Source organism: Triturus cristatus, chromosome 1_2, assembly GCF_964204655.1.
Source record: "Triturus cristatus chromosome 1_2, aTriCri1.1, whole genome shotgun sequence".
NCBI classification, from domain to species: domain Eukaryota; kingdom Metazoa; phylum Chordata; class Amphibia; order Caudata; family Salamandridae; genus Triturus; species Triturus cristatus.
The window spans coordinates 1,185,077,263-1,185,092,574 of record NC_140580.1 but is presented as its reverse complement, the minus strand read 5'-3'; the positions used below and the strand labels follow the sequence as shown (position 1 = coordinate 1,185,092,574).

The 15,312-nt window shown below is 50.4% G+C and overlaps 1 protein-coding gene across 10 annotated transcripts in view; it reads left to right on the top strand.

Moving 5' to 3' along the window:
• The first annotated feature begins 1,047 nt into the window (after positions 1 to 1,047).
• The window catches only part of GOLGA2 (golgin A2), a 410,097-nt gene continuing 395,832 nt past the window's right edge, over positions 1,048 to 15,312 (top strand). For all 10 annotated transcript variants that reach the window (XM_085614120.1, XM_085614119.1, XM_085614117.1 and 7 more), the window contains exons 1-2: positions 1,048 to 1,191; positions 6,906 to 7,031. In XM_085614120.1, the coding sequence (XP_085470246.1) occupies positions 1,144 to 1,191; positions 6,906 to 7,031 (174 nt within the window). In that variant the 5' untranslated portion in view covers positions 1,048 to 1,143. The remainder of the gene's footprint in view (positions 1,192 to 6,905; positions 7,032 to 15,312) is intronic.

Here is a 15,312-nt window from a genome sequence, read left to right as displayed (position 1 = left end):
CAGCCCAAGGGACACTAACAAAAGACAATGAAGGAAGCCAACCCCCTGAAGGGAGAAGCGGACCGGAGAAAGAGGACGGTGAGGAGATTGCACACCAGGGGTCGATGGAAATGGAAGAGCTAGCGATGGAGGATGGCCACAGCCCGGACAGAGCGGGGCGAAGCGAACAACTTGGCCACAGCCCGGCTGCAAGCAATGATTCTGGTAATCATGGCACCCCGGTAAGGCGCACCTGAGCGGGCAGAGTGATTGTGAGGCCTAGCCGCTTCAAAGACTTTGAACTGGAGGGAGGGTGCATACCCTAGAGACTGTGAGGACAGTATGTTATCAGGGCCATGGAAAAGGAGGGAGATATGTAGTGTGCGTTCTAGTCTCGCACGCTGCGTGATGACGCGGCGCGTGAGAGGAGAACGCGGGCGGAGGCACTGCGCATGCGCGAGCCGCGGAGAAAGAGCCCGCCGTAGCGCGATATGGTTGTGTGGCCCGGCGCTCTTATGTGTATTGCAAGTATTCAATAAATAAGTGTTGTTCTACACTGCCTGCATCCTGTGCTGCTTGGGAGGACATTCTTACATCATTACAGCTTCCTGCAGAGCACTAGAACGTGTCCCGCAGGAAACTACACAAACTATTCCGTTGGTATCTGTAACGTGCAAATATGTAAACCTCCACATGTAACGTACTTGGCTCTACTGTGAAACGCTCTGACACCTTTGGGTACAGTCCGCACTATATAAAAATGCATTAAATAAATAAAATAAATATGTAACAGCGCCGCAGCTCTCGCCCTACACCCTCCCCCCATGCGGCCTCGAACTGGAGTACGCTGCGCTCTTTGACCCCGCCCACGTTAAGGTGGTGCGCATGCGTACCTCCTCATGGGCTCCCTGACTCATTACCCCACCCACAGTAAGGTGGCTTGCTTCCTAAAGCTCCGCCCTCCGCTCCCACACGATCAGATAGACACAGGCACCGCCCACATGCGTAGCCCCTCCCCTAGAGGCGTGCTCTGTATCCGGAAAGAGCGTGCACTCGGCGCGTGCGTTGCGTCGTACGTGCGCGCGCCGTGGGCTGGTGCTGACGGGCCGGCCGGCTAGCGCGCGGTGCATGCTGGGAGAGCGGTGACGTGGTGGCCGCTCAGAGATGGCTGACGGGAGCAGGCAGAGTAAGCTGGCTGCGGCCAAGAAGAAGGTGAGGCGCTGGCGCTGAGGGCTGGGGGGCCGGGGCGAAGGACTGCAGCGAGCCCCGGGGTCTGGGAAGGAGGCACGGAAGGAGGGGCCTGTGGCAGAGGAGGAGGAAACACTGCAAGCCCCTCCCACCAACTATCTGACAGCCCCCCAGCAGCAAAGGGCAGTGTCAGCCTCTCCTGACGAGGAGCACACACTGACAGCCCCCAGCCGGGAGCCCCCCCACGAGGAAGAGACGGTCAGACTCACGCAGCACCCTGTCTGCCCATGCTGAGCACGCCCCAACCAGGAAACAGGATGACAACAAAACACACTGTTACCACCCCCCTGCCAGCACAACACACTGTCACCACCCCCCTGCCAGCACAACACACTGTCACCACCCCCCTGCCAGCACAACACACTGTCACCACCCCCCTGCCAGCACAACACACTGTCACCCTCCTGCCAGCACAACACACTGTCACCCCCCTGCCAGCACAACACACTGTCACCCCCCTGCCAGCACAACACACTGTCACCCCCCTGCCAGCACAACACACTGTCACCCCCCTGCCAGCACAACACACTGTCACCCCCCTGCCAGCACAACACACTGTCACCCCCCTGCCAGCACAACACACTGTCACCTCCTCTGTCAGCACAACACACTGTCACCTCCTCTGTCTGCACAACACACTGTCACCTCCTCTGTCAGCACAACACACTGTCACCCCCCGCCAGCACAACACACTGTCACCCCCCCCTGCCAGCACAACACACTGTCCCCCCCCACCAGCACAACACACTGTCACCCCCCCACCAGCACAACACACTGTCCCCCCCCCACCAGCACAACACACTGTCACCCCCCAACCAGCACAACACACTGTCACCCCCCCACCAGCACAACACACTGTCACCCCCCCACCAGCACAACACACTGTCCCCCCCCCACCAGCACAACACACTGTCCCCCCCACCAGCACAACACACTGTCCCCCCCACCAGCACAACACACTGTCCCCCCCCACCAGCACAACACACTGTCACCCCCCCACCAGCACAACACACTGTCACCCCCCACCAGCACAACACACTGTCACCCCCCCACCAGCACAACACACTGTCACCCCCCCTACCAGCACAACACACTGTCACCCCCCCTACCAGCACAACACACTGTCACCCCCCCTTCCAGCACCACACTGTCACCCCCCACCAGCACAACACACTGTCACCCCCCCGCCAGCACAACACACTGTCACCCCCCCGCCAACACAACACACTGTCACCCCCCTGCCAACACAACACACTGTCACCCCCCCTGCCAACACAACACACTGTCACCCCCCCTGCCAACACAACACACTGTCACCCCCCCTGCCAACACAACACACTGTCACCCCCCCTGCCAACACAACACACTGTCACCCCCCTGCCAACACAACACACTTTCACCCCCCCTGCCAACACAACACACTGTCACCACCGCCAACACGCTGTCACCCCCCCTAACACACTGTCACCCCCCCTACCAACACAACACACTGTCACCCCCCCTGCCAACACAACACACTGTCAACCCCCCTGCCAGCACAACACACTGTCCCCCCCCCCCCCCCTGCCAGCACAACACACTGCCCCCCTGACAACAAAACACACTATCACCCCTCTGCCAGCACAACACACTGTCACCCCCCCTGCCAACACAACACACTGTCACCCCCCCTGCCAACACAACACACTGTCACCCCCCCGCCAACACACTGTCACCCCCCGCCAATACAACACACTGTCACCCCCCCTGCCAACACAACACACTGTCACCCTCCCTGCCAACACAACACACTGTCACCCTCCCTGCCAACACCACACACTGTCACCCTCCCTGCCAACACAACACACTGTCACCCCCCCTGCCAGCACAACACACTGTCACCCCCCCTGCCAGCACAACACACTGTCACCCCCCCTGCCAGCACAACACACTGTCACCCCCCGTGCCCCCCTGCCAACACAAAACACTGTCGCCCCCTGCCAACACAAAACACTGTCGCCCCCTGCCAACACAAAACACTGTCGCCCCCTGCCAACACAAAACACTGTCGCCCCCTGCCAACACAAAACACTGTCGCCCCCTGCCAACACAAAACACTGTCGCCCACCTGCCAACACAAAACACTGTGGCCCCCCTGCCAACACAAAACACTGTGGCCCCCCTGCCAACACAAAACACTGTGGCCCCCCTGCCAACACAAAACACTGTGGCCCCCCTGCCAACACAAAACACTGTGGCCCCCCTGCCAACACAAAACACTGTGGCCCCCCTGCCAACACAAAACACTGTGGCCCCCCTGCCAACACAAAACACTGTGGCCCCCCTGCCAACACAAAACACTGTGGCCCCCCTGCCAACACAAAACACTGTGGCCCCCCTGCCAACACAAAACACTGTCGCCCCCCTGCCAACACAAAACACTGTCGCCCCCCTGCCAACACAAAACACTGTCGCCCCCCTGCCAACACAAAACACTGTCGCCCCCCTGCCAACACAAAACACTGTCGCCCCCCCGCCAACACAAAACACTGTCGCCCCCCCCGCCAACACAAAACACTGTCGCCCCCCCCGCCAACACAAAACACTGTCGCCCCCCCCGCCAACTCAAAAAACACTGTCGCCCCCCCCGCCAACTCAAAAAACACTGTCGCCCCCCCCGCCAACACAAAACACTGTCGCCCCCCCCGCCAACACAAAACACTGTCGCCCCCCCCGCCAACACAAAACACTGTCGCCCCCCCCCGCCAACACAAAACACTGTCGCCCCCCCCCCGCCAACACAAAACACTGTCGCCCCCCCCCGCCAACACAAAACACTGTCGCCCCCCCCGCCAACACAAAACACTGTCGCCCCCCCCGCCAACACAAAACACTGTCGCCCCCCCCGCCAACACAAAACACTGTCGCCCCCCCCCCGCCAACACAAAACACTGTCGCCCCCCCCCGCCAACACAAAACACTGTCGCCCCCCCGCCAACACAAAACACTGTCGCCCCCCCCCGCCAACACAAAACACTGTCGCCCCCCCCCCGCCAACACAAAACACTGTCGCCCCCCCCCGCCAACACAAAACACTGTCGCCCCCCCCCCGCCAACACAAAACACTGTCGCCCCCCCCCCGCCAACACAAAACACTGTCGCCCCCCCCCCGCCAACACAAAACACTGTCGCCCCCCCCCCGCCAACACAAAACACTGTCGCCCCCCCCGCCAACACAAAACACTGTCGCCCCCCCAAACACAAAACACTGTCGCCCCAACACAAAACACTGTCGCCCCCCCCGCCAACACAAAACACTGTCGCCCCCCCCCCGCCAACACAAAACACTGTCGCCCCCCCCCGCCAACACAAAACACTGTCGCCCCCCCCGCCAACACAAAACACTGTCGCCCCCCCCGCCAACACAAAACACTGTCGCCCCCCCCCGCCAACACAAAACACTGTCGCCCCCCCCGCCAACACAAAACACTGTCGCCCCCCCCCGCCAACACAACACACTGTCACCACCCCTCTACATACCGACTGATGCCCCCTCCACCAACAGACACAGAACCAGTACCAACTCTGGACCCTGGGGTAGAAAGCCCTTCGCTCTCTTGGTCTGGGAACAAAGCACATCCTGGGCAGGTGTCATATCTCTGCCCCCCGGATGTGCAGGGTCTGCAAAGAGGGAGTTTCAAAGGCCTGCCGCCTTTGTTAGCTACTCCCAGCCTTTTTTTGGTATCAGCAACTGGCTCCCACTGGTTCTCACCCCCGGTTTGGGCACAAGAACCGATGGGAAACCTAGCCAGGAAGGGAGGTGTGCCCACCTTTGCCAACCTCACCCTTCAGATGGGGTAGGATAGGTGAAGCACACTTCTCAGTCCCTGCCATCTTGAAGATGGGGGGACCCCTCCAATCAGAAAGAGGCTTATACCCCTCTCCCCCAGGAGGGTGGCATACTAGCGTGTGTAGACACCCCAGGGAAGAGACACCCACGACTCAAGTGGCCCAACACCCCAGGAACCCCCCCGCGGCGATCCTGGCCTCAGTGGCAGCATTGGAAGACCTCCGCCGACAATCACCTCAACACTTTCAGCCTCAGTCCGAAGGGGCCCCTCCCAACTGCGACCAGAACCGGTGAGAAGAATCTGACACAAAAGGGCACTCCTGCATCCGCAGCTCCTGTGACCTGAGGGGCCTGACCGACAGTATCCAGCAACGCTTCAGCTTCATCCCTTCGTCTAGCCTTCTGGCTCCAGCCTGCAGTCCTTTTCCGTGACTAACGTCCTCCATTGATTTGCACTGGGCTCCCGACACCTCCTAAGCACCCTACACTGAGTTGTCCTTCGCTGCTGGTGGTGTGGACTTGGTGCTAACTTGGGACACCCTTTGCCCTGATCTTAATCCTGGGAGCTAGCGGCCTGCCCGTGAGTAGTCCCAACAAAGGTGCCCCCTAGTCACATTGGCACCCTGCACATGGCTGCCCTAGTGCCGCCGGTAGTGCCAACGCGAACCTTGGTTCTACCCCCCAAAACCGATTTACTCACCTGTAACTTAACACTGTGTTTTTGCCATAGGACTGAATGGTAGGGTTTTCCCTAAAAAAAAAAAAAACTTTGTTGACCTGTCTTGTACTGCACAAACAGTAATTTATGTCTTTCATAGTAGTTAACCTGCTTACCTGCCTATGTTGTGTAAACTGTGTGGGGAGTATGCATCATACCAAACCAGAACTGTAATCTAAAAGTAATCAAAATACTTAACCGCATTTTGAACTGTTTTCTCAACTGCAAAACGTAATCGAAATGTTCCTGCAAATACAGTATTCACTGTTTTGCTGAAAGTAACATTGTATGAAGAGTTTAACTTACCTGCTAGTAAGTGAATCTTGGTCCTAGAAATAAAAAGAACACAATAACTTTTTATACACACAATTGGTCTGGATCCAGTCTTTTAGTGTGTGACATAATTTCTTGCTTGAGTGCGTACAACAAATCGTTAACACTACTCTCCTGATAAGCCTGACAGCTCATCCACACTACCACAAAAGAGAGTACGGGCATATCTACTTTAGCCTCTGCTATACCTCTGGGGATCCACTAGACTCTGAGCATACTATACCTTACTTTGGTATAGTATATACAGAGCCAGCTTCCTGCACACGACCAGTACCAGCCCCGCAACTACATCATCAGTACCCCCTGCACATGCTGACAGCCACCCCAACCAGGAAACACACGGATAGCTCCTGTCATCAAAATACACTGCCACCACTCCCTCCACATACTGACTGATGGCCCCTCCACCAGCAGAAACACAGCCAGTACCAGCCCTGCAACTACATTATCAGTACTCCCGTAACATACTGATACCTCCCAACCAAGAAACACGCTTTCCCCCGCTAACAAAATACGTCACCACCCTCTCCACATACTGACTGGCCACTCTGTCAACAGAAGCACAGTCAGTGCCAGCCCTGCAACTTCATCGGTACCCACTCCACACACTGACAGACTGCCAACCAGAACACATGCTGACAGCCCCGCCAACAAAACACTATCACTAAAGCACACCTTGAAATGCACACACTTATGTTAAAAAAAACTGAAAAAGTCTTGGATTAGGCATGAAAAATGCTCTTTACTTGGGAGCCCATGTTTATTGGATTTATTCTCTTTTAATGGTTTTGTCCACAGCTGAAGGAATACCAACAGAAAAGCACCCCTGTAGCGCCTTCTGGGGCAAAGAAGAAAAGGAAAACAAAAGATGGAAGCCCTCGACCTGAGACTCCCAACAGTGACAGCCGCCATTCTGAAGATCCTGTGAGTGTTTATCTACACTTTTATGACTCCTCTGCCCCCCATTCACCTCTGAGACAGCGAGTTTAACAAGCGTGTGTTTGCAAAAATGCAGCAGAGTTAGATGCTGTGCTTCCTGAATTGTGATTTCCTTAATAAGTGAAAGGAACAATTTGATTTCATGAACTTGTATTCTTCCTTCACAACTGAAAAGGTAGAACATCTCTTTGGAATGCTCTTCTCCAGAGATTTTAAGCCAGCACCAGCTGCCTAGTTCACGTATTCAGCACAAAATGAACGGATATATCCCTGGTGAACTTGCCATGATATGCTGTAGCCTTGTTTATCTGACAAAGGCATTTATTGAGTCACTTCATAAGAAAATGGTTCTCCCCAGTCAAGATTTCTCCAATTTAATGCTTCCGTCGAAAAAAGGCGAAATCTCTGATGTTATCAGCTGCCACTTGAATAACCAGTAGGCCTGATTGTGCTACTAGAAGATTTAAGCATTAATTGGCAGTAAATGAGGTAGGATTTCCTCAAAGTGCATGTGCAAACTACGTAACACACTTTGCAAAAGAGACAAATTGATATACAAACACACAAGTTAGTAAGTAACTTGTGTTCAGAGCGCGTTTACTAGGCTCTTAACAAGAGTCTCCAAAAAAGGAGAATAAAGAGGTGGAGGAAAATGTGTGTAATAAGAGGAAAGAAACAGTACGATCGGTCTGTCACGTTCACATTTACTATTGTCACAAATGTGCTGATGTCTAAACGGAAAAATAGAGAAACATTTATTGGAGCATGAGAATAGATACAACTTTGAAGAACCTTCAGACATGACCCAGGAGCTTGGTGCAATTCACAAGCAGTGTGGTGAGCTGTTCACCACTGTTCTGTATCGAAGAACAGCCACGTACAGTACAAATATGATGGGTAGCGTTCGTCTCAGGCAAAGAAAACAGGATAATGTGGTGCGATGGCTATATTTGACTGTTTCTTAAAAATGAGTCATTGACGCTCAAACCCTCTGAGTAGTCCACCCTTGCACCAATCAGTGAGCAATGAGGGCAGAGCGTAGACCTATCATAGTCCACTTGAAACATTTTTGCTAGCTCCCTGCCACCTCTGCCCTGTTGACTGGCTGTTTGTAAAGAGGTTCTGGTAATTGGAGACTTCACAAAGTCTACCAAGAACCCCGTATAGTTTCCTAGTGTCTGATATTGGCCGTAGCGCCCACTGACCTTTTAGTATAGCTCCTTACTTTTGTCATCTAATCGGGTCTCCCAAAACGCTAGCACCTGGTGATTTGTCTGCCTCATTATTTTAACTCTCTACCTTCCTTTGCTTAAATGCTTGCCCATTTTTCCTCCTAATATCTGACTCTGATTAGACCTAGGCTCTAGTGAATACTCATCACGTACACTATGTGACACTTAAATTCTCCATGTCCCCCTCGACTACTTCACTGCTCTTGAAGAGGGAAGAGTTCAATTGAGTAACTTGTTGAAGTGCGATATTGTCTTAGGCCTTTGGAGACTAGTTAGAAACGGCAGTATCTACCACAGACCATCCTCAGTAACCACTGATTTTCTGAGGGGCTAAAATAAGGCCTTGCTTGGGGAAGGTGATATGAGGGAGCAGAGCACAGGCTGTGGGTGAGGGCTATGTCCAGCACCAACATTTTAAAGTGTTGCACGTTTAAGTTGTTGGTAGTAAGTGTGTGGATTGGATCTCATTATGCTATAATTCGCTACAAAGACAAGTTTAACAGCTCAATGTACACCTGCTCTTCTTGCTCTGCCTTAAATATTGTAATTTATCTGTAACTTTAACCAGACAAGCCTAAAGATGACCGAGTAAACGTAAGTAAGGCACTTTCACTGTCAGTCATGTTGGGGTTCAGATGTGGTTTTGCTACTCCTTTTTTAGGTACATCACATCCCTCTTCCTAACCAACCAGGTTTTAAGCTGTATGAGCTGCAACACAGCTGTGCAGCAGCAGACGTACAATGATCTGCAGATGGTGAGGCAACGCAGCAGTATACAGGGCAGTTCACCAAGCAGAACTGCTTTCAGATTGCGATTTATAGTAGAATTCCACATGGAAGGGGGCACATTAGAACTGTGTCCTGTATGCTACATTTAGGATGTCGTTTTCTGCAGGGTACTCGATCCCATGTATGAGCAGGGGCTGATCTGCGTAAATCTGAGTGCCGCCCTTTAACTTGGTCACCTGGCTCCTGACTGTTTTATGGGTTCTCAGGTTTTCAGTTCTCCCTTAGGCCCTTAAACAAGCCAGCTGCCAAGGAGGAAAGAGTGCAGGTAAACAGGAAATGTTTTTTGTTTCTGCCATGAAGGCACAGGATTGGATAACCAATGATGTCTTCTGGGGTGTGTTCTCATGGATGGCAGAAGCTTACATGAAACCTCTGCAAAGCTTGTCTTCCTGGATTTTTATGGGACAGAAGCTTACTTGACACCTCTACAAAGCGGGCCTTCCTGCACTTTTATGGGACAGAAGCTTACATGAAACCTCTGTAACGCGTGCCTTCCTGTACTTTTATGGGACAGAAGCTTACATGAAATCTCTGTAAAGCTTGCCTTCCTGGATTTTTATGGGACAGTTGTTTTTGGCCAGTAAAGTTCTACAGACATGATGTACTGAGAAGGCTTCTAAGGTTCACTCAACTAATTTGATGTTGCTACTTGTCAAGCACAGACATCCTTAGGCTCCAAAACAGCTGCAGTTCATAGTGAGTCTGCGAGAAGAAGCCCTACTGCTCTTTGAATAGCTGCAGTTCATTATGGGCCTGTGAGAGCCCCCCCCCGGCACTCTATGAACCTCTGCAGTTCATAGTGGGCCTGTGATAAGTCGACCTCCCCCTGCACTCTCTGGACTGCTGCAGTTAGTTCATAGTGAGTTTTTGAGGAGCAGCTGCTCCGCTCTTTGAACAGATGCAGTTCATAGTGAGTCTGTGAGAACAGCTCCTCTGCTCTTTGAACAGCTGCAGTTCATAGTGAGTCTGTGAGAAGCAGCTCCTCCGCTCTTTGAACAGCTGCAGTTCATAGTGAGTCTGCGAGAAGAAGCCCTACTGCTCTTTGAAAAGCTGCAGTTCATTATGGGCCTGTGAGAGGGCCCCCCGGCACTCTATGAACCACTGCAGTTCATAGTGGGCCTGTGATAAGTCGACCTCCCCCGGCACTCTCTGAACTGCTGCAGTTAGTTCATAGTGAGTCTTTGAGGAGCAGCTGCTCCGCTCTTTGAACAGCTGCAGTTCATAGTGGGTCTGTGAGGAGCAGCTCCTCTGCTCTTTGAACAGCTGCAGTTCATAGTGAGTCTGTGAGAACAGCTCCTCTGCTCTTTGAACAGCTTCAGTTCATAGTGAGTCTTTGAGAAGCAGCTCCTCCGCTCTTTGAACAGCAGCAGTTCATAGTGAGTCTTTGAGAAGCAGCTCCTCCGCTCTTTGAACAGCTGCAGTTCATAGTGAGTCTGTAAGAAGCAGCTCCTCCGCTCTTTGAACAGCTGCAGTTCATAGTGAGTCTTTGAGAAGCAGCTCCTCCGCTCTCTGAACAGCTGCAGTTCATAGTGAGTCTGTAAGAAGCAGCTCCTCCGCTCTTTGAACAGCTGCAGTTCATAGTGAGTCTGTGAGAACAGCTCCTCTGCTCTTTGAACAGCTGCAGTTCATAGTGAGTCTGTGAGAACAGCTCCTCTGCTCTTTGAACTGCTGCAGTTCATAGTGAGTCTTTGAGAAGCAGCTCCTGCGCTCTTTGAACTGCTGCAGTTCATAGTGAGTCTGTGAGAAGCTGCTCCTCTGCTCTTTGAACAGCTGCAGTTCATAGTGAGTCTGTGAGAAGCTGCTCCTCCGCTCTTTGAACAGCTGCAGTTCATAGTGAGTCTGTGAGAACAGCTCCTCTGCTCTTTGAACAGCTGCAGTTCATAGTAAGTCTGTGAGAACAGCTCCTCTGCTCTTTGAACAGCTGCAGTTCATAGTGAGTCTTTGAGAAGCAGCTCCACCGCTCTTTGAACAGCTGCAGTTCATAGTGAGTCTTTGAGAAGCAGCTCCTCCGCTCTTTGAACAGCTGCAGTTCATAGTGAGTCTGTGAGAAGCTGCTCCTCCGCTCTTTGAACAGCTGCAGTTCATAGTGAGTCTGTGAGAACAGCTCCTCCGCTCTTTGAACAGCTGCAGTTCATAGTGAGTCTTTGAGAAGCAGCTCCTCCGCTCTTTGAACAGCTGCAGTTCATAGTGAGTCTTTGAGAAGCAGCTCTTCCGCTCTTTGAACAGCTGTAGTTCATAGTGAGTCTGTGAGAACAGTTCCTCTGCTCTTTGAACTGCTGCAGTTCATAGTGAGTCTGTGAGAACAGCTCCTCTGCTCTTTGAACAGCTGCAGTTCATAGTAAGTCTGTGAGGAGCAACCCCTCACTCTTTGGTGGAAGTTAGAAAAGCCTATTGAGTTTAATATCAGTACGGTTACTGGGTGAGTGTATAGAAGCCAGAGGATATATTGTAACTTTAGGTGCCTCACAATCTGCAGAATGTTTGGATGTACTTGAACCTCCCCAGTATTACCAGCACAAGGCATGGTGCTTCCCTTTTATTCTGAAGGAGGCTGACGACCGATGCCCACAACAATTGGAGACACTGATCCAGAACAGCCAGTGATTCTTCCACTTAACAGCATGATGATCTTGAGCTGCAATCTGACCCTTCCACGGGAGGGTCTGAAGGTGGCATTACAACCCCCCCCCCCCAAATCGCCCCCCTCCTGCATCCTCTCCTGTCACAGCACCTTAGATTTACTGGTTTCCAGGTCTTATTTTTTTCCAACTAAGACCACTGATGCAATGAAAGATTCCAGAGGCAGATGCTGTCGAAATTAATATTGACCCCAGAAAGTCTCTTTACAACTCTCTGCCATATGATGCAAGGTATCCTACATGATCGACAAATTAATTCACCATCAAAACGACCGTTACTTGGTGCAACATATCCTTTGGTGTCTATCATTTCTGTGAGGGTGCCCTGCTGGATTTAACTAACGTGGGATTGCATGTGTATATTCCCAAAAAGATTCATGCGCTTGAATCCTTTGACATGGTTAACTTCTTCGTCACATGATAATGCATTGATATTTCCCCCCCCCCCCCGATACTTTATTACTTGAAAATGATATAACATACAGAAAGGTCACTGCCGCCGATTCCCAAGATGTTTGTTTATTTTTTGTATATAGAAATGATTCACATTTATATTATTTGTGTAGCTTGCAGGCGATTCTAAATTTAAAAAAAGGTAAATCTCAAGCATGCAATTATAAATTTATAAAAAGCACAGAATTGATGCACTGATGGAAGTCGTGGGACACTTCGCCCTCGAGGAAACATCATTGTATCTTGTTTGCTGTACCTTGTTTGCAAATTCTGTCTCTCAAAAACAAAAAAAACTTCTGATACATGAGGTTTTCACAGGAACACCCAGTTCTCTACTCTTCCCAAAGAGTCAGTCATTCAGACTGGTAAGGTGAGTTTCTTTGTTTATGGTGCCACTGACACTAGAGGTCTGTTTTATGAATTGCACTTGCATTAAAACAACCCTGCTTACATTAATATTGCTGTCAATCATTTGGTAGAACTGAAGGACAGGAAATAGCCAGAAAATGAATTAATGATGCTGCGATAAGGCATGGCTTACACAAAGAGTGCTTGTCTGTTGTTCTCGATATATTCATCAAAAAATTACTCCCATATACATCTCCCTCACACAAGACTAGTTTAGATTTTCACATGCACATGTTGTAGAAACATAACTCCTATGTTAGACAAAAGGGGGATGGAAGTAGATGTTATTTGACCAGTTGAATGTCCTCCAATAACTGTCAGTAACATTAAGTTCTTTGTCTCCTTAAAAGAAGTCTCCATTGACTCTCCCTGCCTCGTCATATCTGCTTTCTGCCCTTCCCCATCTTCTCGACTTACTTCTCCTACATTTCATGACACTGTGTGTTGATGAGCGAGTTAAATCTATTCACAACCCTCCCTGCCTCTAAATTAAGCGCATTCAGTCTTGAAGGACTTCTATGGCAGCTCGCTGGCTGTGTGGCAACGATCTAGTTCACAAGTGTCATAGCGCTTTATTAACTAACCACCTTCTGCTTCTGGAGTCAGTTTATAAGCCTAATCTTATAGCTATAATTCTGAGATGTATTAGATGACGGGTTTGGGACAGTTGAGGGTTGGGTGGGGCTTCATAGCAAATGATAGTTCTAAGACCTTGTTCTCACTTTTTATACTTAAGTGACTGGAGAGGTCACTACCTGTCCTTGCTCTTGGTGGATTGACTGTTTCAGTTGTTTCCTGAATAGTGTCCATTGAAGATGTTCAAGGCCAGCTCTTTTATATTGCGATGTGGACGCTCCAGGCCAGCCCTTTATATTGCAATTTGGACGCTCCAGGCCAGCTCCTGCGCTTCGCAGCACAGTTTTGTTAAGGGTTGTTTCAACTTCTCCTGTCCTATACTCCTTGCCAGCTGTGTGTCTTAAGGCACAGATTGGTCATGGCTTGTTTAAGATTTCATGAAAGATGCTCTTTGCCAGTCTACGTATTGCACAGTTCAGCTTGCTCAAGTTTAGTCCTTTATTCCATGGGAGATGTTGGGTGTCACAGCTGGACAAGTTCATGTTGCCTAATTTTAAAAACATGCTTTTCCTGCTTACCATGTTCCAGATCCCTTGAGCGAAAACTAATGTGCAAGTGAAGCTCTTTTCCCATCTTATGTCATTTACTTAGAGTGGGGCTTGCCACTTACTCCAACAGGCATTTATGCCCAGTTTGTTCCTACTCAACTTGATACTCAAGTATGGTCTTCAGGCTCAGAACTTACGTAGGTCCTCCTGTCTGCATTATTGAGTCAGCTGCTGTACAGTAGTGAGGTCAGTCTGTCCCCAGTCATGATGCTGGTGAGGAGCTCTCAATGCAGAACTGGTCACGGTGGCACTGCTAGCCGTGTATGAGAGAGGCGTGCCTGCTCGGCCTCTCTTGGACTCAGAGCACGTGTTCATGAGGAGTTCTAGTGTCGTCAGGAGACCTCAACAATTATTGTGGGCCCGGGCAGGGTCACAGGTTGAGGGTGGCGGACATCCTGTGCTTTCGTGAAGGGCCAGAGTGCCTTTCAAGGTCAACAGCATGATATTATATCTATCTGTGAGAAGTGTGTACAACCAAAGTTTGCAATATAGTTATTCAAACATCCATACTTTAAAGTTGTTACAAGTTATTTTCCTTCCCCCACCCACCCACCACTGTCCACTCCTCCACAACGGAACTCCCCTCCCTATACACTAAAACTTTGAATTCCATCATGGACCAATTAGCTCCCTTGAAGCAAAAAAGATTCAGGAACACCCCATTGAGATCCTGATTCAACACGGACATAAACTCCGAAAGTAGACAGCTGAGACTGCAGAAAGACTCTGGCGGAACAATCCGTCCACAACCCTCCTCAACCGACTCAAAGCAGTATGCTGGAAATACAAAAAACACATTAAGAACTAAAAAAAAGTCCTTCTTCTGCAGTGCTCTAGACAACGCTAAAAACAGGCCAAAAGAACTATTCAATCTCATCAGACAGCAAACTTCCAACCCCCCACCTCAGTTCAAGCCTCCAAAGACCTATGTGAGAACTTTGCTAACTTTGCCGATAAAATCACAAAGATTGAGCTCTCCCTTGATGCACACGGCGCCCCCCCCCCAAAGCTTCCCGTTCACTGACACAGAAGCTACCACTCGCAAGCACCACCCAAACAATTGTAAATCCTTCCATCCCATCTCTGAAGCGGTGATCTCAAAAATGATTTCCAGCTCCACTCCATCATCACACGTCTCTGACCCCATTCCTGCCCAACTGGCCAAAAAACTCAATCGCACCCTAGCACCGATCTGGATCAAGATCATACACAGCTCCCTGAGAACCGGAGTGATTCCTGATTGTCTCAAAATCGGACAAGTCACTCCATTATTAAACAAGCATTTGCAATTCAATAGGTCTCGCATTTACGCTGGTTTAAGCTATTGGCATTGTAAATGACAATGCAGTTTATTTATATTTTAAAAACAAAAATAAAAGGCATTGCAAATAACAATGTCAATAGCTCAAACCCGCGTAAATGCGAGACCTATCGCATTGAAAGCATTCAAGCCGAATTGTGGAAGCTGTAGCCCAATATGTCAACCTTGCTGCAAAATAGACACGAGGTGCAGAGGGGGGGAGGAGAGATGGGGGTGTGTGGAGGCCTGGGAGCACGAGTG